General features: G+C 38.8%; 1 protein-coding gene across 2 annotated transcripts in view; it reads left to right on the plus strand.

The window, feature by feature from the left end:
* The first annotated feature begins 485 nt into the window (after positions 1-485).
* Positions 486-26,740, plus strand: part of ZSWIM5 (zinc finger SWIM-type containing 5) — a 259,729-nt gene continuing 233,474 nt past the window's right edge. The window contains exons 1-2 of one of the 2 annotated variants that reach the window (XM_081225798.1): positions 1,080-1,156; positions 6,478-6,693. In XM_081225798.1, the coding sequence (XP_081081924.1) occupies positions 6,594-6,693 (100 nt within the window). In that variant the 5' untranslated portion in view covers positions 1,080-1,156; positions 6,478-6,593. Of the gene's footprint in view, positions 1,157-6,477; positions 6,694-26,740 lie in introns of both variants that reach the window. The other variant, XM_081225797.1, reaches the window with a different exon arrangement.

A 26,740-nucleotide genomic window follows, 5' to 3' on the forward strand; every position in this document is an offset into this window, starting at 1 on the left:
CCCCGATTTTGAGTTTTCTCTCTTCCTCCGCTCCGCAAGCCGAGCACTTCGCGGCGGCTCCTCGCGTGGCTCGCGCCCGGCCGTTGCACTTGGCCGCACAGTCCACTCCTCTCCCTCCAGGCCGCAGGTGGGTTGGAGGTGAGCGAGCTGGCGAGGGTCCGGCGCTCCTCGCCCTTGGCTGGCCTCTAGGTGGAGGTCGGCCCGGGGCGAGCGTTCGGTGCACGTTCTGGGCCGTCTGCGCCTGGAGCGCGCCGCCGGCCCGCGCTCGCTCCCGTCCCTCCTCGCGCTCGCGGCGGCCCGGACGGCGCGCGCCGCCTCTCTCTCTTCCTCAGTCCGCCCCCGTCGGCCCTCGCGGCGCGCGCACCGGACCGGCCTAGGCTCCACACTCAGGCCGGCAGGCTCGCGGGTTTGCTCGCCCCGCCCCCCCCGCCCCCACCCCGGCGCCGCAGCTGGGCGCTTGCGCGTGGCGCGTGGCCGTGGCCAGGGTCTCCGCCGCAGCCGGTGCAGCCGCCGCTGCCGCCGCTGCCTCCGCCACAGTCAGTCAGTCAGTCCCCAGCAATGGCGGAAGGAGGTGAGCGAGAGGAGCTGCTCTCTCCACCGCCAGTCTCTCCGGCCAAGCGCCTGTGCTCGTGGCCCAGTCCGCAGGCTCACCACCCTCGCGGTTCGCCCGGGGCGGCCGGCGGCGGGGTGGGGGGCGTCGGCGGCAGCTGCCTGCCCCTGGGGGCCCGCCCCCACCTGCAGCCCGAGTCCTTGCTGGACTGTGCCGCCAAGACGGTTGCGGAAAAGTGGGCGTACGAGCGGGTGGAGGAGCGCTTCGAGCGGATCCCGGAGCCCGTGCAGCGCCGCATCGTCTACTGGTCATTTCCGCGGAATGAGCGGGAGATCTGCATGTACTCCAGCTTCCAGTACCGCGGCGGCCCTGGCGCCGGCTCGGCTGGCGGCGCCGCGGGGGCTTCGCCGGCCGAGGAGGGGCCGCCACCACCCCCCGGGGCCGCCGCTCCGGCCGGCTCCGCCCCCGGGGCCGCCGCGGCGGGGGCGTCCCCCGGACTGGGCTCAGGGGCAGGAGCCGCCGGCGGCGGTGGTGGCGAGGGGCTGCCGTTCCGCCGGGGCATCCGTCTGCTGGACAGCGGCTCCGTGGAGAATGTGCTGCAAGTCGGTAGGTGCTCGCTTGACTCCTCTCGGGTCCCCGGCTTCCTCTTCCGCAGGTGCCTTCTCTTTGCACAAGCCCTGGGCCAAGACCCCGGCTTTCTGCCCAACTCCTGTTCTCCCGTGAAAGGACAAACTAGTCACATAAAAAACTTTTCTTAACATTTCGTTCAGGTCCACTGCTGCTCTTTCCTCCACCAGCCCTGTACCCGCTTTTCTTTTTGTTTGAAGAGCGAATAGATCTCTTTTTTACTCTTCGTTCTACACCCCAGGCCAAGGCAAGAAGGATGGGGAGGTATGGCTTTCTGGATGTAATAATTTCTGAAATGCGTTTTTCTAATTTAAGTTTAGAGAGGAGAGAATTGTTAGTGAATCTGGAGCAAGCGGTCTTGCAGGGAATGTTTGAGGGGGAGGCTGTCAATCTAGTCTTCGCAGATTGAAGCTGGGTATAATTAACTTTAAAAATGGAAAAAATCAACAAAATACTGTGCATTTCAGACAATTTTAATTACCTGCTTTAATATTTCCCCCCCTGGACCAGCGATACTTGGGAATCTAGGCTGTGGACTTAACAATAACCGAAGATGGAAATGTGACAGCTTCTCTTTTCCACACTCCCACCCAAGGAAAAAAAAAGGCACAATCTGGAGTGGGGGTGGGGTCTATCTTCCTTGTCAGACTGGGGTAAATCAAAAGCTGGTCACATTGGGTTTTTAAAATGCTTCTCATTTAACAAGTCTTCAAATTTGCTTTTGTTTTATCTTTTTGTTTGTGGGAAAATGAAAAGAATTTCTTTCTCTTGTACTCCTCCAGAGCTTCTAGTCAGTTTGTTCATCTTATTAAATATACAAATACCGTAGTCCTGATTTGTGGAATGGTTAGGAAGAAAGGGGGAAAAATGACATTGTTTAACATTGACTTGCTATGTGGGAAATTAAAACACTGATTTTTTTTTCTATTTGGACTGTTATAGCATTTTGGAAGTGCATCTTATCTTTATGCGTTTTATTGTACAGTATATGCTCATATTTATTGAAAAATATTGATTTTTGAAAGGAGTTGGAGAGATGTTGTTTTTAGAATTAAACAAGCACAGGAACACACATACACAGGAACTCTAGACATCTAGCTGTCTTCTCCCCAGGTAAAACTGACATATTTGAAATTTTCTTTTCATTTTAAGAGTAGTACATTTTGGTGTTTCATATAAGGTAGTCTACTTCTGATTATTGAGAGTCACTGAACTCTGTGTTTCTTTTTAAAACAACATATACCACAATTTGTTTTGCAAATGTGAAGTGTAAATTTATCTAAATTTATCCTGTGTCAGAATATAGTGACAATGAGTTGAGAAAGTTTTGTTTATTTGAGGCTAGTCCTTTGTGTGTTTGTGTGTATTTTTGAAATAATTAATTGAATAATCAGATAATTAAGGTGTACAGCTTCAATACTGAAAACATGCAAATGAATATAGGCATTTCTTTATTCGTCTGTAGACCTTATTCTTTGTATGAGTTTCTATCAGTTAACTTTTAAGATTCTTGTTTAAAATATTTTGAATTGAAAAGTGTCAATTTAAGTGGTCATTTTATAGTAAGAATTATTGGGTTTGAAAGAATTTTCAAACTTTGAGGGGGCAGATGAGAGAGAGGAAGAGTTTTAAAGAGGTATATATTTTGAAAGTGACTATAATGTCAAGTTACAAATGAAGTCACATTTTGTGGGTGATCCAGGTCATGTTTAAGTCAGATATTTTCCTTTTATAATAAGATAGTTGGCATGCTTATTAGGGTGATGAGCTCTTGTATGATAGTTTTAGGGACTGGAGAAAGGACATATTTAAGCATATTTTCTGATTCTTACTTTGGATTTCATAGATGAAGGTATGAGAATGAATTAATCACTTTTAAGTAGTGCTATTTGAGAACCATGAGCTGTGTAATCTTTATTTTTCTGACTTTAATTTATGCTAGTAAATGTGGAAGAGAAGGATATTCCATTCTCTATCATTCTGAGTTCTGTATCTTGGCATGAACCATCTTTTAATATGTAAAGTTAGAGACCCATCCCTCATCTCTTAAACCTAAAATGTGAGTATGTGACTTAATCTAGATGATAGGTTTTATAAAAGTATTGCCAAGAGATGAGTGAAAAAGTGATTTGTATGTAGCAAGATGGTAATCATGTTCTTCACTTTATAACTTCACTTCAAACTCAATATAATTACTCAGTGGTATTAATAAAAATTCTACATATTTCCTTACTGTGTCCAAGCCATAGTTGTAACCTCAGAATTGGGAAGTTACTAAAGGCTGATACTTTAGGAAGGAAGGGATGTTAGGGTATTTCTATAACAACATCTTTTAAAGAAAAGATTCATAAGGGGATTTAAATAAGGAAAACAAGAATACCTTAAAATAAATAAATAAATTTAAAAATAAAGAAAACAGCACAACACAGAATAAAAAATTTGAAGGAAAAAAATTAGACAACAACAAAAACTTGTACAAAGTGTAGGCATATTAAATTCGGTAACTTCTGATTACTTTCCACATGGAATCTGGTAATAGGGAGTCATGGACTGGTTGAAAAGCAAATGCTCTGTAGAAAACATCAGATTTTGTATCAGAACTAAAACTTTCCCAGCTTGATGCAAGCAAATGGGAGGACTAGGTTGTTATGCTCAAAGGATACATTTCTTTTCCATGACAGTACTGAATCAGAAGTATTGTTCCTTTTAAAAGGGGAATATTGTAAATTAGTGTTTTCATGGACGTCTGTAAGTTTGAAGCTCTGTGAATAGACTTTTCTGATCTCTCAGTATGAGGGTAATAGAGTTCAGGTGTTTTAAGCATCTGCATTTTTAACCTGTTTAAGAAGCCCATGGAAATAGTGGTAGTATAAACCTTGGGAAAATACTTACTCAGGAATCTGCAGATGGTATAAGAATGGTACAACTATAATTTACTAATAATTTAAAGATGTTGACCCTTTTTTGCTATCCATCATATTTTAAATGGAATTCTCTGTGTTTGGTAAAACTTAAAGGAGGTTTGTGTCTTCTCAGGGAAATCTGAATTGATTGAGGGAAAAGAAGCATTAACAGTTTTTCTCTTGTATGCAGAAATATTATATTTATTTGAATATTTAGATTTTCAAAAATTGGATAAAGACATACAGGGTCCTTCAGTGCTGGTATATCTTAATTATATAAATATCCAGAAATTATCATAGATTCTGACAGTTGAGCCCCATATTTTTAGCCTACATGTTTTCTAATAAACACATAATTTGTATGTGGATAGTCTTCAAGACTAGAGCTACAATGCTAAGTACTACTTTATGTGGAAGAAGTGTAATTACAAAGTCGATAATAATAAAAAGGTCCATTTCAGGAAGTTATCCATAGCTTAAACGTTAACTAGTAAGTTTATAATTATGAGCATGTATATATTATCAATAAACATCTATGAAATTTTTCTATAGTACAAACTTTTGTGAAATGCAGCAGTAACAAGTATTACAGATATTGATTTTTATATGTAATTTGTTTTTACTCTCTATTATTTAGGGGAACAAAAGATATCCTCATCTAAAAAGCTTTATAGCATTGTGTGTAAGTTAGAATAGATATAAAATCATAATAAAATTTCCATGTGGGGAAAAATGACTTACTTATATGTGAGATATTCCAGCAGGGAAAGCAGCTGCATACCTTTAAGGGATAAGTGGTAACATTTTTTAGAGTAGAAACTTACCAAGTTTTAAAATCACATTGCTCTTTTATTTTTTTTGATCAATGAATTCTCTCCTTCCTCCTCCACCGCAGTGCCTCACACACACATCTTAATATTTAGTAAATGTTTGTTAATTTCCAAAATATACAAACAGCTCGTACAGCTTGATATCAAAAAAACAAAAAGCCCAGTCAAAAAATGGGCAGAAGACCTAAACAAACATTTCTCCAAAGAAGACATACAGATGGCCAACAGGCACATGAAAAGATGCTCAATATCTGTAATTATTAGAGAAATGCAAATGAAAGCTACAATGAGGTATCACCTCACACCAGTCAGAATGGCCATAATTAAAAAGTCTACAAATAATAAATGCTAGAGAGGCTCTGAAGAGAAAGGGACCCTCTTACACTGTTGGTGGGAATGTAAATTGGTGCAGTCACTATGGAGAACAGTATGGAGGTTCCTTAAAAAACTAAAAATAGAGCTGCCATATGATCCAGCAATCCCACTCCTGGGCATATATCCAGAGAGAACTCTAATATGAAAAGATACATGCACCCAGTGTCCATATCAGCACCTTTTACAATAGCCAAGACATGGAAGCAACCTAAATGTCCATTGACAGAGGAATGAATAAAGATGTGGTACATATATACAATGGAATATTACTCAGCCATAAAGAAGAATGAAATAATGCCATTTGCAGCAACATGGATGGACCTAGAGATTATCATACTAAGTGAAGTAAGTCAGACAGAGAAAGACAATATCATATGATTTCACTTATATGTGGAATCTGAAAAAATGATACAAATGAACTTATTTACAAAACCGAAGTAGACTCACAGACATAGAAAACAAACTTACGGTTACCAAAAGGGATAGTGGGGGTGGAGGGGAGAGATAAATTAGGAGTTTGGGGTTAACATATACAGACTACTGTATATAAAGTAGGTAGACAACGAGGACCTCCTGTATAGCACAGGGAACTATATACAATATCTTGTAATAACCTATAATGGAAGAGAATATGAAAAAGAATATATATGTTTGTGTGTATAACTGAATTGCTTTGCTGTACACTTGAAACTAACATAACATTGTAAATTAAGTATACTTTGGTAAGAAAAGTTTGTTGAATAGTGAATGTTTAGAAGTTTAAAAACAGACTTCTCAGTATTCTAAAACTAAGAGAGAGAGACATGAATTTTTATAATGAATGCAGTGTTAGAAGACATGGGGAAAACTCCATACTTGCACATATAATAAGCTGATAACAGTAAGTGGTATGAAGGTTGCAACAGTGTGTATCTTTTATGTTGACTGTCTGTTTTATGTGAAGAATGGTGATTTATCAGTTTCTTCAAAACTTCAGATGAATTCTTATTGAAAGTGACTTTCTCAAGGAATAGAGCTTTAGATTTTAAAGATAATGAATAAACTAAAGATAGTGGACTTTTAGAGGTTATCTTTATTTTAGGAATTAAAAAAATATATTATTGAAGTGTGAATACAAAGTCTAAATTTTGAAGTGAAAGGGCTGGAAATTTACTTAAGCCTATGTGAAACAATTTCTTTGCTCTTGTTTCAGTAATGACTATTAAAAATCAAGACACTGAGACTTCCCTGGTGGTCCAGTGACTAAGACTCTGTGTTCCCAATGCAGGGGGCCTAGGTTCGATCCCTGGTCAGGGAACTAGGTCCCACATGCCACAACTAAAGATCCCGCATGCCACAACTAAGAAGATCCGCATGCCACAACTAAAAGTCCCGTGTGCTGCAACTAAGACCCGGTGCAGCCAGATAAGTAAGTAAGTAAATAAATAAATAAAATAAATATTAAAAAAAATCAAGACATTAACCGTCAGTATCTTATGGTTGATGGCTATATATATACACACACGTGTTAAAATGTATAGCGCTATACCCCAAAAAGTCACATTTACTGTATTATTTTAGAAAATAATTTTTAAAAATCAAGACATTAATATGTCAGTAAATTAATGTATAAGAGAAATACTGAAAATGCTGTATTAGTTTCCTATGGCTGCTGTAACAAACTGCCACAAACTGGGTGGCTTAAAACAACAGAAATTTACTGTCTCACAGTTCTGGAGGCTGGAAGTCTGAAATCAAGGTATCGGCAGGGTCATGCTCCCTCTGAAACCAATAGGGAAATCCTTCCTTGCCTCTTGCTAGCTTCTGGTGGTTTGCCGGGAGTCTTTGGCATTCCTTGGTATACAACTGCATAACTCCAATCTCTGCCTTCTTTGTCACAGGCGTTCTTCTTATGTATCTCTGTCTTCACATGGCCATTTTATAAGGACATGGATTATTGGATTAGGGGCCTACACTGCTCCAGTATGAGCTCGTTTTACCTAATTACATGTGCAACGACCCTATTTCCAAAAAATACGTCACGTTCTGAGGTACTGGGGGTTAGGACTTCAACATACCAATTTTGGAGGACACAATTCAACTCATAACAGCTTCTCATGCTTGTTTTTTGTTGCATAACAGAGTTTCATGTGAATTTTAAACTTTTATATGTTGGATATAGCTTAAATTAGAAATCACCACATTCACTTTATTAGGTAAGCATTATTTCAATTTAATTGATTCAGTTTACAGATTGATTATTTAATATTTTTAATACATGTGGGACTTTTTTGACAAATAAGTGGTCATTTAAAGGTTAAACCTGTCATCCTTCTTTATAAAAAATGATGACTATGCAATATAGCACTCAGGATATACATGCATGGATGAACAGATTACTGTGGGATTCTTTTCATGCATACCATTTATAACTCGTGTATAGAAATAGGTAACCCTCAGTTGTCCAGAGCCTCTTCAGCATCTCCTCCTATAGTCAGATCACCAGTGGCTTGAGCGTTCTGCCAGTTCTGCATAATCCACTGTACAAGAAGGTATGAGACCTCGCTGATAGCTTAAGGGCATAGAGATCGCAGTGCTTGAAGCTTATCATGGAGAAACAGGAGAACAAGCTGGAGATGCTGTACAAGCTCATCCTGGTGGAAAACAAGAGCCTGAGCTGGGGGGCACCTTGTATGGACTTTCTCTGTCATAGGTACAAGGAAGTTCGGCAGCTACTGAGCTAGAGCAAGTGGGTAAACAGAATAGGGTCCTAGGCCAGCTTCCAGAAAGTACCCCAGGAGAGCAGAGAAATCTGGACAGTTGCATATCTTGTAAGTCATGTAAGCTGACCTCAGTCTCTTTGCGGGGAGGGGGAAGTTTAAGGAGATACTTTCTTTTCTGGGCTGAAGTATCCTACCACTCTGTCATGTCCTACTGATGGAAGGTGCCCCTAATCCCATCACTTTATCTTGCTTTTCCTGTGGTAATGCATGTAATTTCTCAGTTCACTTTATGTGATTTGGTGTTGGGGAATTTGGAGGCACTCAGACCCTGGCAATTTTATGTGCCCCCTTTGGACCAGCCTTCAAGAAGAGAGGGGCAGGCAGGAAGGAGTGGGGATCCCAGGATTACTACAGGGGGAGGGCCTGCTAATTTAGCTCTCTGTTAGCAGCAGCTTCCTATATTAGGGGTAAAACGTACACATGCACAAGAGCTGGGGTATAGACCATAAGTGGTGGAGAGAAAAATGATCAGTCCTTCTTGGGCCTGGAAGTCAGCAGCAACATCAGAGTGGTTGATTAGCTTTCCCTCTCTGCTTCCACTCTTCTTTCTCTCTCCTGCAATGACTGGTGATCACCCCATGGATAGAAATGCATTGTCAGAGATGAATAAGTCTGGGAACTGAGTTACAAAATAAATTAAGATCTGGGAGAGATACCAGCCTTCTTTCCAGCTGGAGAAGCCCCGACACTGAATGTTTCTGTAGGGAGTCTGATCATCAACTTGCAATACCTCACAGAGCCAGCCCATTTCCCACTCTGAGCTCCTACTGGAAACACTGCTTCTCCAAGCTGGAGGTTCTTGAGGAGAGAGGCAGAGGTGCCTGGAGCAGGTCTCTCCTGCCTGGACACCACTTGGGCTTTGGTATTGACAGAGTGGCTGACAGTTACCTTCCAGCCCGAACTGGCTAGGACAGGACAAGGGCTAGCCTTGATGGTGGCCAGGCTCACCTGCTCCCAGCCTGGGATGCCCCTGCTCTGGACCTTTTATTTCTCTTTATTGGTTTATTTTTCAATGCATCTTTAATTTGTAAAGAAATAAAATAAAGATAAAAAAAAGAAATAGGTAACTCTGAAAGCATATGAACCATGTCTTAACCTTTTTCCAAACCCCAAGTTAATATGATTTGGAATTGTGTTTGATATTAGAAATAGACTGCAGTCCATTCCAGATTACTTTCATGTGAATTTTCTACCTTGTGGTTTATTTATAGGCTTATTTCTTCCCTCATATAGGCAGCATGCTTCTTGGCCACTTTTAGCCTGTCATGGAGCTGGTATGCCAAGGAAATCACACTCATTTTAACATTAGCTTTAGCATTATATTACCATATGCTAAATTACTCTGATACTTTTCATAAACACATGTAGCCAACTGATTAATTTTTGGTTCTCAGTATTGAGAAAAATTGTCCTCCCTCTTAGAATGTATAATGTGATATGCCGTAAATTGGTACTCAGTACATGCTTATTGAATGAATGAGTAAACTGTGGTATAATTTAAAAAATATTTATGTAGTATGGAAATCTCTCTTCCTTGATTTATATGTAACTGGAGCCTAGGAGATATACTGGCAAGATATAGAGATAAAATAAAGATGTAATTTCTGCATGTTTTTGATTTTTAAAACATTATATAGATTAAAAAATACCATTGAAGGTTATTATTTTATATATATATATATATATATATACACACATATATATATATATATATTTTTTTTTGCGGTACGTGGGCCTCTCACTGTTGTGGCCTCTCCCCGTTGCGGAGCACAGGCTCCGGATGCGCAGGCCCCGCGGCCATGGCTCACGGGCCCAGCTGCTCCGTGGCATGTAGGATCTTCCTGGACCAGGGCATGAACCTGTGTCCCCTGCATTGGCAGGCGGACTTTCAACCACTGCGCCACCAGGGAAGCCCAAAGGTTATTATTAACTAGTTCTTGATTCATTCATTGAACATTTAGCCACTTGTTTTGTGTAAAGCTCAGTAAATAATTGTTTACTTATTTTGGGTGGAAATCATTCCAAAATACTTTGTTTTTCCCTACCTTAGAATACAAACCCAAGTTGGGCACTGAAGCCTATGCTTCTAGAACTGCGTATGTCGCCATCTGTATGTAGGTGGGAAGTTGTAAAGTGAGTGGGTACTTGACCCTAAGAAATTCTCTGGAACCTGCTTTTGAAAAGCTTTTTTGGTCCTTTGCTTCTTTCTCATTATAATGGAGTGATGAATGTGGTAAGCAAGGCAGTATAACATAGTTACCTTCTTTAAAAATACATTGTTGAATCAAAAGATGAAGTACCCTCTCCCTAGTGGTTTTCTTACCTTAAGAACAGTTGTTTTTATATTTATTTAGTCCTTAGGGAAATACAAATTAAAACCTAAGGAAATACTATACACACACTAGAATGTGTAAAATAAAAGACTGACACTACCAAGTACTGACAAGGATGTGGAGCAACTAGAACTCTCTTACATTGCTTGTGGAAATGCAAAATGATACAGCCACTGTGAAAACAGTTTCTTTCTTTTTTTAAAAAAATTTATTTATTTAATTATTTGGCTGCGTTGGGTCTTTGTTGCTGTGCGTGGGCTTTTCTCTGGTTGCAGCAAGCAGGGGCTACTCACTTTTGCGGTGTGCAGGCCATTGCGGTGGCTTCTCTTGTTGCGGAGCACTGGCTCTAGGCGCGTGGGCTTCAGTAGTTGTGGCTCACAGGCTCTTGAGTGGAGGTTCGGTAGTTGTGGCGCAAGGGCTTAGTTACTCTGTGGCATGTGGGATCTTCCTGGAGCAGGGATTGAACCCGTGTCCCTTGCATTGGCAGGCGGATTGTTAACCACTGCGCCACCAAGGAATTCCCAGAAAACAGTTTCTTATAAAGTTAATCATACAGTTAATCACAAGATTCAGCAACCTATTCCTAGGTATTTACTTTAAAGAAATGAAAACATATGTTCATATAAAGATTTGTACTTGAATATTCAGAACAGCTTTATTCAGAATAGCCCTAAACTGGAAACAACCCATATGTCTATGAAATGGGTGAATAGATAAAGAAATTGTTGTATATGCATATAGTGGAATACTATTCAGCAATAAAAAAGAACAAACTGATGGCCTAAAACATGGATGATTCTTAAAAGCATTATGCTAAATAAAAGAAGCCAGACCAAAAAGAAAACATACAATACAATTCCATATACATGAAATTTTAGAAAGCCTTAAGCTATAGTGACAGAAAGTAAATCAGTGGGGCATGAGGAAACTTTTCTGGGTAATGGAAATGTTCTATGTTGTGATTATGGTAGTGGTTACATGGCTGTATTCATTTGTCAAAACTTAATTGTATACTTAAAATTGGTATATTTTATTGAATGTAAATTATGCCTCACAAATTGATTTTAAAGGAAAGAGTGGTGGGTTCCGATCTTGGCTTCACATTAAAATCACCTGGGGAGATTTAAAAAAAAATAGCGCCAAAGACTCACCCCGAATTAATTAAATAAGAATCTGTTGAGAATGAGGACTGAACTTCAGAATTTAAAAAAAGTTCCTAGGTTGTTTTATGTGCAGCCAAGGTTTGAAAACACTGTTCTAGAAAAATGATCACCTCTATTAGTGTTGTCAGTGTTTTTAAACTTATCGTAGGCAGTCAAAACATTATGTAGGGCTTCCCTGGTGGCGCAGTGGTTGAGAGTCCGCCTGCCGATGCAGGGGACACGGGTTCGTGCCCCGGTCTGGGAAGATCCCACATGCCGCAGAGCGGCTAGGCCCGTGAGCCATGGCTGCTGAGCCTGCGCATCCGGAGCCTGTGCTCTGCAAGGGGAGAGGCCACAACAGTGAGAGGCCCGCCTACCGCAAAAAAAAAAAAAAAAAAAAAAAAAAAAAAAAAAAAAAAAAAAAAAAAAAACATTATGTAATATTTATTACACAAATGCTATGGACTACATCAACTTTCTTTTCTACTTCAGTCTATTTTCTTTTATCTATCTTTAGGTTTATTAATGGATCTCAAGGAAAATTATTCTCTTACTACTTAAAATGTGTGTCTGTGTTTTGGAAAGGTCTTATGCAAAAGTGTATAAATTCTTACCATCAAAAGACACTTATATAAATGTAATGCCAACATATAATTTTATTCATGTTTGTTCATTCCTCCATTCATTTATAAAACTTATATTTAACATTTTTAAATATTCTGTGCAAAATAGAATATAAATTCTGTATTTAAGGAGTATACAGTTTAGTATAGGATACACGTTAAAATAGCACTTAACACAGTGTTCTGTAATAATAGAGGTAGTTACTGTGGAGGCAAAGGGTAGAAAGTGATTGGAGAAATGAGGACAGCTGGATAAATTGTTCTATTTTAATATTCTAATTATAAGATATTTAAAAATTATGTCTAATATTGCAATATTAGATTGAAAACACTATTTATTGCTTACAAGTTAGATTGACCCTTCATGAAATTCTTTCTATATTGGCATTTCTCTGCCCTATAATACTCTAGCCCATAGTTGATTCAAAGGGGTAACATTGGCAGGCAGGAAGATGACAAAAATACTGCCAGATATTCTTTTTTTTTCACAATAAATTTTATAGATTTCTGTCTTTAGAATAACTTTGTTATATCTTCATAGGATCCTTTTTTTCTTTTTTAAAAAAATTGTTGCTTTTTTAAGGTACAAGTATATAATAGAGCTAATCAGTAAAATAGATTTTGGTCCATCCATCCATTCATTATCTTGCATTCTGTTAGCAACAGGAGAATGTATTATGCCTTTGAAAGCCTTTGGAGATAGTTACATTTTTTCCTATTCATTCATGGTTTTATTGAATGGAAGCCTGCCACATTAATACATTCAGGAAGTCAGCCTGTTTTTATTTTGCTTAAGTCTGTCAACACCTGGTAAACGGACATGACTGTCAAGCATCACCAACATACATTGATGTTAGTGGTATAAAATCCTTCCCCATGTTATGGTTCTTGTGAAAAAATACTTTTGCTAATCTCTTCTCTCACTCAATATTATATTATTTTTATTTTTAATTAAAGTATAGATGATTTAGAATTTTATGTTGTTTCAGGTGTACAACACAGTGATTCAGTTTTTTATAGATTATACTCTCAATATTATTGTACTCTTTACTGTCATGTATATTTGCATTTATCTACTATATATTATATTATTACATATTATATATTATATAATATGACATATGATATATATGTGATTATATTATATATTATCACATATATGCAGGGACTATGCAGCAGGTAGCCTCAGAATTCTGGCTCCTCACTATGTCTCAGTTTCCTCAACTATAAATGGACCAGAATGATGGTCCATTTGTTTTATACTCAAAAAGAATTGTTTTGACTATAAATTAATTAACATGTTAAGTATTTAGAACAGGGCCTAGCACTTAATCAGGTATTATGTAAATATTCATTCACTATTATTCTTGTATCAAAATTGTTGAGAGTATTCCATATTTGTTACCTTTCCTTCTTTAACCTTCTTGCCACTTCTGAAGCCTTTTCAATCTGACTTCTGCTTTTGCTCACTGTATTAAAATTGATCTCTTAAAGGTCACCAATGACCTCATGATTGCCAGACATGGTATCCTTTTTCCAGTCCTCATCCTTCATGACCTCTGTATAGCACTTTCTGTAGTTTTCTGAACCTTCCTGTTGAAATGTTTCTTGCTAGATTTTTGTTTTACTTCACCATTCTGGTTTTCCTTCTACCTTCCTTTATTCTCTTACCCCACAAAAGTAGGATTATCTTCTTGCCCCAAGTTTTCTAATTAAGCAATCTTATTTATTTCTACAGCTTCAATAACTATTTTAAGAACATAAGTTAGGGGCTTCCTTGGTGGTGCAGTGGTTGAGAGTCCGCCTGCCGATGCAGGGGACACGGGTTCGTGCCCCGGTCTGGGAAGATCCCACATGCCGTGGAGCGACTGGGCCCATGAGCCATGGCTGCTGAGCCTGCGCGTCCGGAGCCTGTGCTTCGCAACGGGAGAGGCCACAACAGTGAGAGGCCCGCGAACCGCACACAAAAAAAAATAATAAAAATAAAGAACATAAGTTAGTATCATATAATGTAATGGTTTCAAATTTGTTTCAAGCAACTCTGCTTATCTTCAAATGAAATCTTACATGATATTCCAGTTTTTACAGCAGAAAAATTTGAGATGTTTTGGGAATTGGGATGGGGCCCAAAACTCAGGCAGCTTGGCCAGCTTCTTCCCTTTGATCCCTGAAGCACTTCCAAATAAGCTTAATCTTGGGATATTGTAGTCCGGAGATCTGCCTGAGATTTCTCATCTGTACAAGTGTTAGGATTTTTGTGAGATTCTAAAGAAACTAATATACATGAAAGTACTTTATAAATGTCACTGTGCAAATACTATGACTGTTAAGTGTACATCGTTGTTTCCCCTCTTGAATTCAAGATCAGCATGTGTATTTGCCTGCTAGATATTTCTAAATGGATACCTAATAGCCACTCAAAATGAATATGTCTGATAAGGGATTAATGTTCAGAATCTGTAAAGAACTCCTACAACTCAACAACAAAAAGCAAACAACCTGATTAAAAAATGGTCAAAGGACTTGAATAAACACTTCTACAAAGAAGGTATGCAAATAGCCAATAAGCATGTGAAAAGATGCTCAACATCACTCACTAATCATTAGGAAAATGCAAAAAACCACAATGGGATATCACTTCATATCCATTAGGATGACTGTTATAAAGAAAAAAAACCCCAGAAAATAACAAGTGTTGATAAGGATAGGGAGAAATTGGAACCCTTGTACATCACTAATGGGAATATAAAATGGTGCAGCTTCTGTGGAAAATGTTATGGTAGTTCCTCAAAAAACTAAACGTAAAATTACTGGATCCAGCAATTCCACTTCTGGGTCTGTGGCCAAAAGAATTGAAAGCAGGAACTCGAACAGATATTTGTACACCCACATTATAGCAGCAGTAGTCACAATTGCCAAAAGGCGCAAGCAACCCAAGTGTCCAACGACAGATGAATGGATAGACAAAATTTAGTATATACATACAATTTACTATTATTCAGCCTTAAAAAGGAAGGAAATTCTGATACATGGTACAACATGGATGAACCTTGAGGACATTACGCTAAGTGAAGTAAGCCAGACACAAAAGGTCAAAAATTATATGATTCCACTTATATGAGCTACCTAAAATAGGCAAATTCATAAGAGACAGAAAGTAAAATAGAGGTTACCAGAGGCTGGGGGGAGAAGGGAATGGAAAGTTATTATTTAAGGGGTACACAGAGTTTTATTATGGGATAATGAAAAAGTTCTAGGGACTTCCCTGGTGGTGCAGTGGTTAAGAATCCTCCTGCCAATGCAGGGGACACAAGTTTGATCCCTGGTCCGGGAAGATCCCACATGCTGCGGAGCAGCTAAGCCCATGTGCCAAAACTTCTGAGCCTGCGTTCTAGAGCCGGCAAGCCACAACTACTGAGCCCGTGTGCCACAACTACTGAAGCCCGCGCACCTAGAGCCCGTGCTTCACAACAAGAGAAGACACCGCAATGAGAAGTCCGCACACCGCAACGAAGAGTAGCCCCTGCTCACCGCAACTAGAGAAAGCCCGTGCGCAGCAACGAAGACCCAACGCAGCCAAAGATAAATAAAATAAAATAAATAAATTTATTAAAAAAAAGAAAAAGTTCTAGAGATGGATAATGGTGATGGTTGCACAGCAGTGTGAATGTAATTAATGCCACTGAACTGTATGCTTAAAATGGATAAAGAGTACATCTTGTTTATATTTTACCACAAGAAAAAAGTTTTAAAAAAGGCTACGTGTCATATGATTCAGTTTATATGAAATGTCCAGAGTAGGCAAATCCTAAAGACAGAAAGTAGATTCGTGGTTTTCAGGACCTGGCGGTAGGGAAAGTAATTGCTAATGGGTATGGGGTTTCCTTTTTGGGTGATGAAATGTTCTAATATTAGATAATGGTGATGATTGCACAAATCTGTGAATATACTAAATACCACTGAATTGTACACTTTAAAAGAGTGAGTTTTGTGATATATGAATTACATCACAATAAAGCTGTTATTAAAAAAGCAAATATTCCAAATAGGAAAAAAAAAACTTCAAAGACATTCTTCTTCTTAGGAAATGAGGTCTAAATTCCTAAGCCTTATTATTAGAGACTGGGGTTCAAATTTCAGTTCTGCTACTTTCTAGCTGTGTAACCTTGGATGACAAGTTACTTAACCCTTCTGTGCCTCAGTTTCTTTATCTCTAAAATGGAGACACAATACCATCTCAGAATGTTTATATCATAGTTAAATGAGATAATGTATTCAAAGTCAACTTGGAATTTCTTACACATTGTAGGGTAGTACTATGAATATTAATTCTCTTTGTTTTAACCTTCCCTGCCTCTTAATGGTCTATACATCTGTTCTTAAAAGTGCCTTTTCCTTATCTACTTAGTTGAAATTAAACCTTCCAGTTTAGTCCTATGCATTATTCAGCAATTGTTTATTAAGTACGTATTATGTGTTAGGCTCTTGTCTAGACGCTTGGAGATATGGCAGTGAATAAAACAGAGTTCCCGCTTTCATGGAGCATACATTTTAGTTAGGGGACAGACAGCACTTTCTACTTTCAGCTTGTGTTATAATTATTTATTATTAAGTGTGATTTTCTCTTCCAGTCTGTAAGCACTTGTAGGGAAAGGACTGTATCCTACAATATATTCAGCATCCAGCACAATACCTAGTAGAATTCATAATGGACTTTTAAGAGGTCTTTGTGGAAATGAATTGAAACCATTATCTTTTTAATTTCTATGATTTTCATAATGGTGATTCCCAACAGTGCTGCTTTATATTTTAATCACATCACTTGAGGAACTTTGGTAAAATACATTCTGGGGCTCCACCCTTGTAAATTCTAGTTGACTAAAATTGGAATGGGGCTCAGGAATCTTTCTTTGACAAGCTCTCCAGGTTTAAATGTTTGGGATCCATTATTCCATAGTACTTAGCACAGTGATTTACATGGAATATGCTTAGTAGATGTTGATTGAATTGCTCTATTGATTGATTTATACACTAGCTTTTTCCAAACCAGATTTGGAACTTGTGGGTCAAATTGAAAAAAATGGATAGAGTGGTTATAGGAAAGAGTTATATGAAAAAGTCATTAATCTTAGCAGCACTGCATTTGCTATTAGGAAAACCACTAATATCTATCCTTTGTTCTTTTTATTTATTTATTTGAGTAATTTTTAAAAATAAATTTATTTATTTTATTAATTTATTTTTGGCTCTGTTGGGTCTTCGTTGCTGTGCACGGGCTTTCTCTAGTTGCAGCGAGCACAGGCTGCTCTTTGTTGCAGTGTGCGGGCTTCTCATTGCGGTGGCTTCTCTTGTTGTAGAGCATGGGCTATAGGCGTGTGGGCTTCAGTAGTTGTGGCACGTGAGCTCAGTAGTTGTGGCACACGGGCTTAGTTGCTCCGTGGCATGTGGGATCTTCCCGGACCAGGGCTTTAACCTGTGTTCCCTGCATTAGTAGCGGATTCTTAACCACTGCACCACCAGGGAAGTCCCTATCCTTTGTCCTTTTTATTTTTTATCATTTTTAAATTATTTTTTATTTTATTTTATTATTTATTTATTTATTTATTACATCTTTATTGGAGTGTAATTGCTTTACAATGGTGTGTTAGTTTCTGCTTTATAACAAAGTGAATCAGTTATACATATACGTATGTTCCCATATCTCTTCCCTCTTGCATCTCCCTCCCTCCCACCCTCCCTATCCCACCCTTCTAGGTGGTCACAAAGCACCGAGCTGATCTCCCTGTGCTATGCGGCTGCTTCCCACTAGCTATCTATTTTACGTTTGGTAGTGTATATATGTCCATGCCACTCTCTCACTTTGTCACAGCTTACCCTTTCCCCTCCCCATATCCTCAAGTCCATTCTCTAGTAGGTCTGTGTCTTTATCCCTGTCTTACCCCTAGGTTCTTCATGACATTGTTTTTTTCTTAGATTCCATATATATATGTTAGCATACAGTATTTGTCTTTCTCTTTCTCACTTACTTCACTCTGTATGACGGACTCTAGGTCTATCCACCTCACTACAAATAACTCAATTTCGTTTCTTTTTATAGCTGAGTAATATTCCATTGTATATATGTGCCACATCTTCTTTATCCATTCATCCGATGATGGACACTTAGATTGTTTCCACCTCCTGGCTATTGTAAATAGAGCTGCAATGAACATTTTGGTACATGACTATTTTTGAATTATGGTTTTCTCAGGGTATATGCCCAGTAATGGGATTGCTGGGTCATATGGTAGTTCTATTTTTAGTTTTTTAAGGAACCTCCATACTGTTCTCCATAGTGGCTGTACCAATTCAAATTCCCACCAGCAGTGCAAGAGTGTTCCCTTTTCTCCACATCCTCTCCAGCATTTATTGTTTCTAGATTTTTTTTTTAAATTTTTTAATTTTTTATTAGTTTCTGCTTTATAACAAAGTGAATCAGTCATACATATACATCTGTTCCCACATCCCTTCCCTCATGCTTCTCCCTCCCTCCCACCCTCCCCATCCCACCCCTCCAGGCGGACACAAAGCACCAAGCTCATCTCCCTGTGCTCTGCGGCTGTTTCCCACTATCTATCTACCTTACGTTTGGTAGTGTATATATGTCCATGCCTCTCTTTCGCTTTGTCACAGATTACCCTTCCCTCTCCCCATATCCTCAAGTCCATTCTCAAGTAGGTCTGTGTCTTTATTCCCGTTTTGCCCATAGGTTCTCCATGACATTTTTTTTTTAATTCCGTATATATGTGTTAGCATACGGTATTTGTCTTTCTCTTTCTGACTAACTTCACTCTGTATGACAGACTCTAGGTCTATCCACCTCATTACAAATAGCTCAGTTTCGTTTCTTTTTATGGCTGAGTAATATTCCATTGTATATATGTGCCACATCTTCTTTATCCATTCACCCGATGATGGACACTTAGATTGTTTCCAGCTCTGGGCTATTGTGAATAGAGCTGCAATGAACATTTTGGTACATGTCTCTTTTTGAATTATGGTTTTCTCAGGGTATATGCCTAGTAGTGGGATTGCTGGGTCATATGGTAGTTCTATTTTTAGTTTTTTAAGGAACCTCCATACTGTTCTCCATAGTGGCTGTACCAATTCACATTCCCACCAGCAGTGCAAGAGTGTTCCCTTTTCACCACACCCTCTCCAGCATTTATTGTTTCTAGATGTTTTGATGATGGCCATTCTGACCGGTGTGAGATGATATCTCATTGTAGTTTTGATTTGCATTTCTCTAATGATCAATGATGTTGAGCATTCTTTCATGTGTTTGTTGGCAATCTGTATATCTTCCTTGGAGAAATGTCTATATAGGTCCTCTGCCTATTTTTGGATTGGGTTGTTTGTTTTTTTGTTATTGAGCTGCATGAGCTGCTTATAAATTTTGGAGAGTAATCCTTTGTCAGTTGCTTCATTTGCAAAGATTTTCTCCCATTCTGAGGGTTGTCTTTTGGTCTTGTTTATGGTTTCCTTTGCTGTGCAAAAGCTTTTAAGTTTCATTAGGTCCCATTTATTTATTTTTGTTTTTATTTCCATTTCTCTAAGAGCTGGGTCAAAAAGGATCTTGCTGTGATTTATGTCATAGAGTGTTCTGCCTATGTTTTACTCTAAGAGTTTGATAGTTTCTGGCCTTACATTTAGGTCTTTAATCCATTTTGAGCTTATTCTTGTGTATGGTGTTAGGGAGTGTTCTAATCTCATACTTTTACATGTCCCTGTCCAGTTTTCCCAGCACCACTTATTTAAGAGGCTGTCCTTTCTCCACTGTACATTCCTGCCTCCTTTATCAAAGATAAGGTGACCATATGTGTGTGGGTTTATCTCTGGACTCTCTATCCTGTTCCATTGATCTATCTTTCTGTTTTTGTGCCAGTACCATACTATCTTGATACTGTAGCTTTGTAGTATAGTCTGAAGTCAGGGAGCCTGATTCCTCCAGCTCCGTTTTTTGTTCTCAAGATTGCTTTGGCTATTCAAGGTCTTTTGTGTTTCCATACAAATTGTGAAATTTTTTGTTCTAGTTCTCTGAAAAATGCCAGTGGTAGTTTGATAGGGATTGCATTGAATCTGTAGATTGCTTTGGGTAGTAGAGTCATTTTCACAATGTTGATTCTTCCAGTCCAAGAACATGGTATATCTCTCCATCTATTTGTATCATCTTTAATGTCTTACATCAGTGTCTTATAATTTTCTGCATACAGGTCTTTTGTCTCCTTAGGTAGGTTTATTCCTAGATATTTTATTTTTTTTGTTGCAATGGTAAATGGGAGTGTTTTCTTGATTTCCCTTTCAGATTTTTCATCATTAGTGTATAGGAATGCCAGAATGTATAGGAAATGTATAGGAAATGGTTTCAGTTTTTCACCATTGAGGACGATGTTGGCTGTGGGTTTGTCATATATGGCCTTTATTATGTTGAGGAAAGTTCCCTCTATGCCTATTTTCTCCAGGGTTTTTATCATAAATCGGTGTTGAATTTTGTCGAAAGCTTTCTCTGCATCTATTGAGATGATCATATGGTTTCTCTCCTTCAGTTTGTTAATATGGTGTATCACGTTGATTGATTTATGTATATTGAAGAATCCTTGCATTCCTGGAATAAACCCCACTTGATCATGATGTATGATCCTTTTAATGTGCTGTTGGGTTCTGTTTGTTAGTATTTTGTTGAGGATTTTTGCATCTGTGTTCATCAGTGATATTGGCCTGTAGTTTTCTTTCTTCGTGACATCCTTGTCTGGTTTTTGTGTCAAGGGGATGGTGGCCTTGTAGAATGAGTTTGGGAGTGTTCCTCCCTCTGCTATATTTTGGAAGAGTTTGAGAAGGAAAGGTGTTAGCTCTTCTCTAAATGTTTGATAGAATTTGCTTGTGAAGCCATCTGGTCCTGGGCTTTTGTTTGTTGGAGGATTTTTAATCACAGTTTCAATTTCAGTGCTTGTGATTGGTCTGTTCATATTTTCTATTTCTTCCTGATTCAGTCTTGGCAGGTTGTGCATTTCTAAGAATTTGTCCATTTCTTCCAGGTTGTCCATTTTATTGGCATAGAGTTGCTTGTAGTAATCTCTCACGATCTTTTGTATTTCTGCAGTGTCAGTTGTTACTTCTCCTTTTTCATTTCTAATTCTATTGATTTGAGTCTTCTCCCTTTTTTTCTTTTTTTTTTTTTTTTTGCGGTACGCGACGCGCAGGCTCAGCGGCCATGGCTCATGGGCCCAGCCGCTCCGCGGCATGTGGGATCTTCCCGGACCGGGGCACGAACCTGTGTCCCCTGCATCGGAAGGCGGACTCTCAACCACTGCGCCACCAGGGAAGCCCCTCCCTTTTTTTCTTGATGAGGCTGGCTAGTGGTTTGTCAATTTTGTTTATCTTCTCAAAGAACCAGGTTTTAATTTTATTGATCTTTGCTATCATTTCCTTCATTTCTTTTTCATTTATTTCTGATCTGATTTTTATGATTTCTTTCCTTCTGCTAACTTTGGGATGTTTTTGTTCTTCTTTCTCTAATTGCTTTAGGTGCAAGTTCAGGTTGTTACTCGAGATGTTTCCTGTTTCTTAAGGTGAGATTGTATTGCTATAAACTTCCCTCTTAGAACTGCTTTTGCTGCATCCCATAGGTTTTGGGTCATCGTGTCTCCATTGTCATTTGTTTCTAGGTATTTTTTCATTTCCTCTTTGATTTCTTCAGTGATCACTTCGTTATTAAGTAGTGTATTGTTTAGCCTCCATGTGTTTGTACTTTTTACAGATCTTTTCCTGTAATTGATATCTATTCTCATAGCATTGTGGTCGGAAAAGGTAGTTGATACAATTTCAATTTTCTTAAATTTACCAAGGCTTGATTTGTGACCCAAGATATGATCTATCCTGGAGAATGTTCCATGAGCACTTGAGAAAAATGTGTATTCTGTTGTTTTTGGATGGAATGTCCTATAAATATCAATTAAGTCCACTTTGTTTAATGTATCATTTAAAGCTTGTGTTTCCTTATTTATTTTCATTTTGGATGATCTGTCCATTGGTGAAAGTGGGGTGTTAAAGTCCCCTACTATGAATGTGTTACTGTCGATTTCCCCTTTTATGGAAAAACTGAAAGCATATCCACAAAGATCAGGAACAAGACAAGGTTGCCCGCACTCACCACTCTTATTCAACAGGGTTTTGGAAGTTTTAGCCACAGCAATCAGAGGAGAAAAGCAAATAAAAGGAATTCAAATCGGAAAAGAAGAAGTAAAGCTGTCACTCTTTGCAGATGACATGATACTCTACATAGAGAATCCTAAAGATGATACCAGAAAACTACTAGAGCTAATCAATGAATTTGGTAAAGTAGCATGATACAAAATTAATGCACAGAAATCTCTGGCATTCCTGTACACTAATGATGAAAAATCTGAAAGTGAACTCAAGAAAACACTCCCACTTACCATTGCAACAAAAAGAATAAAATATCTAGGAATAAACCTACCTAAGGAGACAAAAGACCTGTATGCAGAAAATTATAAGACAGTGATGAAAGAGATTAAAGATGATACAAATAGATGGAGAGATACACCATGTTCCTGGATTGGAAGAATCAACATTGTGAAAATGACTCTACTACCCAAAGCAATCTACAGATTCAATGCAATCCCTATCAAACTACCACTGGCATTTTTCAGAGAACTAGAACAAAAAATTTCACAATTTGTATGGAAACACAAAAGACCTTGAATAGCCAAAGCAATCTTGAGAACAAAAAACGGAGCTGGAGGAATCAGGCTCCCTGACTTCAGACTATACTACAAAGCTACAATAATCAAGATAGTATGGTACTGGCACAAAAACAGAAAGATAGATCAATGGAACAGGAGAGAAAGCCCAGAGATAAACCCACGCACATATGGTCACCTTATCTTTGATAAAGGAGGCAGGAATGTACAGTGGAGAAAGGACAGCCTCTTGAATAATTGGTGCTGGGAAAACTGGACAGGTACATGTAAAAGTATGAGATTAGATCACTCTCTAACACCATACACAAAACTAAGCTCAAAACGGATTAAAGACCTAAATGTAAAGCCAGAAACTATCAAACTCTTAGAGGAAAATATAGGCAGAACACTCTATGACATAAATCACAGCAAGATCCTTTTTGACCCAGCTCTTAGAGAAATGGAAATAAAAACAAAAATAAACAAATGGGACCTAATGAAACTTAAAAGCTTTTGCACAGCAAAGGAAACCATAAACAAGACCGAAAGACAACCCTCAGAATGGGAGAAAATCTTTGCAAATGAAGCAACTGACAAAGGATTACTCTCCAAAATTTATAAGCAGCTCATGCAGCTCAATAGCATAAAAACAAGTAACCCAATCCAAAAATGGGCAGAAGACCTAAACAGACATTTCTCCAAAGGTGATATACAGATTGCCAACAAACACATGAAAGAATGCTCAACATCATTAATCATTAGAGAAATCAAATCAAAACTACAATGAGATATCATCTCACACCAGTCAGAATGGCCATCATCAAAAAATCTAGAAACAATAAATGCCTGAGAGGATGTGCAGAAAAGCGAACACTCTTTTTTTTAAAATTTATTTTTATTTTTTTATTTTTGCGGTACGCAGGCCTCCCACTGCTGTGGCCTCTGCTGTTGTGGAGTACAGGCTCCGGATGCGCAGGCTCAGCGACCATGGCTCACGGGCCCAGCCGCTCCGTGGCACGTGGGATTCTCCCGATTCGGGGCACGAACCTGCGTCCCTGGCATCGGCAGGCGGACTCTCAACCACTGCGCCACCAGGGAAGCACAAGGGAACACTCTTGCACTGCTGGTGGGAAGGTGAATTGGTACAGCCACTATGGAGAACAGTATGGAGGTTCCTTAAAAAACTAAAAATAGAACTACCATATGACCCAGCAATCCCATTACTGGGCATATACCCTGAGAAAACCATAATTCAAAAAGAGTCATGTACCAAAATGTTCATTGCAGCTCTATTTACAATAGCCCGGAGATGGAAACAACGTAAGTGTCCATCATCAGATGAATGGATAAAGAAGATGTGGCACATATATACAATGGAATATTACTCAGCCATAAAAAGAAACGAAATTGAGCTATTTGTAATGAGGTGTATAGACCTAGAGTCTGTCATACAAATTGAAATAAGTCAGAAAGAGAAAGACAAATACCGTATGCTAACACATATATATGGAATTTAAGAAAAAAAATGTCATGAAGAATGTAGGGGTAAAACAGGAATAAAGACACAGACCGACTTGAGAATGGACTTGAGGATATGGGGAGGGGGAAGGGTAATCTGTGACAAAGCGAAAGAGAGGCATGGACATATATACACTACCAAACGTAAGGTAGATAGCTAGTGGGAAGCAGCCGCATAGCACAGATATATCAGCTTGGTGCTTTGTGATGGACTGGACTTGAGGATATGGGGAGGGGGAAGGGTAAGCTGTGACAAAGCGAGAGAGAGGCATGGATATATATACACTACCAAACGTAAGGTAGATAGCTAGTGGGAAGCAGCCGCATAGCAGAGGTAGATCAGCTTGGTGCTTTGTGACGGACTGGAGGGGTGGGATAGGGAGGGTGCGAGGGAGGGAGACGCAAGAGGGAAGGGATATGGGAACAGATGTATATGTATAACTGATTCACTTTGTTATAAAGCAGAAACTAATACACCATTGTGAAGCAATTATACTCCAGTAAAGTTGTAAAAATAAAAAACAAAAAACAAAAAAAACACAAAATATAACAGAGGGAGGAACACTGCCAAACTCATTCTACGAGGCCACCATCACCCTGATACCAAAACCAGACAAGGATGTCACAAAGAAAGAAAACTACAGGCCAATATCACTGATGAACATAGATGCAAAAATCCTCAACAAAGTACTAGCAAACAGAATCCAACAGCACATTAAAAGGATCATACACCATGATCAAGTGGGGTTTATTCCAGAAATGCAAGGATTCTTCAATATACGCAAATCAATGTGATACACCATATTAACAAATTGAAGGAGAAAAACCATATGATCATCTCAATAGATGCAGAGAAAGCTTTTGACAAAATTCAACACCCATTTATGATAAAAACCCTCCAGAAAGTAGGCATAGAGGGAACTTTCCTCAACATAATAAAGGCCGTATATGACAAACCCACAGCCAACGTCGTCCTTTGTTCTTTTTAAATGCTAGTTCTTAACATAGTGTGTCCAAAATGATTCTCCACATTTTAATAGGTAGTACGTTTTCAAAAAAGCACTGGAAAAGTCTGAAAGGATTTACATCAAACTGATAAATAATCTCTGTGAAGAGGAAGGGGAATAGGGGTGACCAAGAGGAAATTTAATCTGTATTGTTTTAGTTATTTTATAGTGAGAACCTATTTACATATTCCTTATATAATAATGTAATTAAAATAAGTTAAAGACAATGTGATTTATTCAGCTGCATTTTGGTCAGCATCTTTGTCTTTCAAGTTAACATGTGTTGGACAGATGTCATTTTACCTTTATAAACGTGATTTAGTTAAGGGGTTTTTAACCTGGCACCTGTAAATGGCTTTCAGGGATCCAGGAACTCCTGAGATTATTTTCAGATTTTTACAAATGTGTTTGGACATTTTTTAGAAAAGACAGTATATAACTTTCATTTGATATTCAAAGGGATCCATAACTCAAGTTCAGGAACCACTAATTTATGCAGAAGAATCTGCTTTATTTGATAAAAATCCTGCAATAAGTTCCTCTATTGCCTTTGAGCCTTGATGTGTATAATATGGTGGGTGTGATTCATTAACCATTTTTATTCTACCCATTTCAGTTTATGAATAGGATAGTTACTTTATTTTCTTATAGGTTAACACAGATCTACTATTTGCTATTTCTACTGAATATTTCAATTTTGTCATCTTTTATATATTTATTCTGTTTTGCTACTTATCTAAATGCTGCTAAGTTCCTTTTTTTTGTTTTAACAGAATTATGGCTTGACATTATTGTGCGATAGACAGCTAAGTTTTAATGATTTGCACTAGCTGAAATAATATCCTATGAGGTTACTGAATAGAGTAGATCATAGCTACCTTTTTATTGACTTTTCCTATGGAATCAGATTTTTTAGGTTATGTTTCCTGGGAAATAGACTCTGAGATGGAGATTTGCCTGCAGAAGGTTTATTGAGGAACAATACTTGTAATGGCGCGAGGGAAGCAAGATTAGGAGGGCAGAGAGATTGAACTGATGCAGTTGCAACAGAGATTTTAGTCAGTCCTTTTGGGAACTCTAGAGCTTGGATGACACTTCAGAGCTGTCTGGAATTAGATGTGGACTGACCTGACAGCGTAACCTTGGGTGGGGTAGTTTCTTTCTGTGGAAGAGATGGAACTACACAGTTCTTCCCAGTTGCAGAAAGCGCTTTAAGCAGATGGCTTTCAACTGTCAGCTGGTTCAGGGTCTGCCTCAGCTACAGAGAGCTGCTTCACCTGAGGTCACAGTCTTCTAGGGGCAGCTTGCAAACGGCTGAGCAAGGTGGGGGT

Source organism: Mesoplodon bidens (assembly GCF_964165515.1).
Source record: "Mesoplodon bidens genome assembly, chromosome: 2".
Lineage (NCBI taxonomy): Eukaryota > Metazoa > Chordata > Mammalia > Artiodactyla > Ziphiidae > Mesoplodon > Mesoplodon bidens.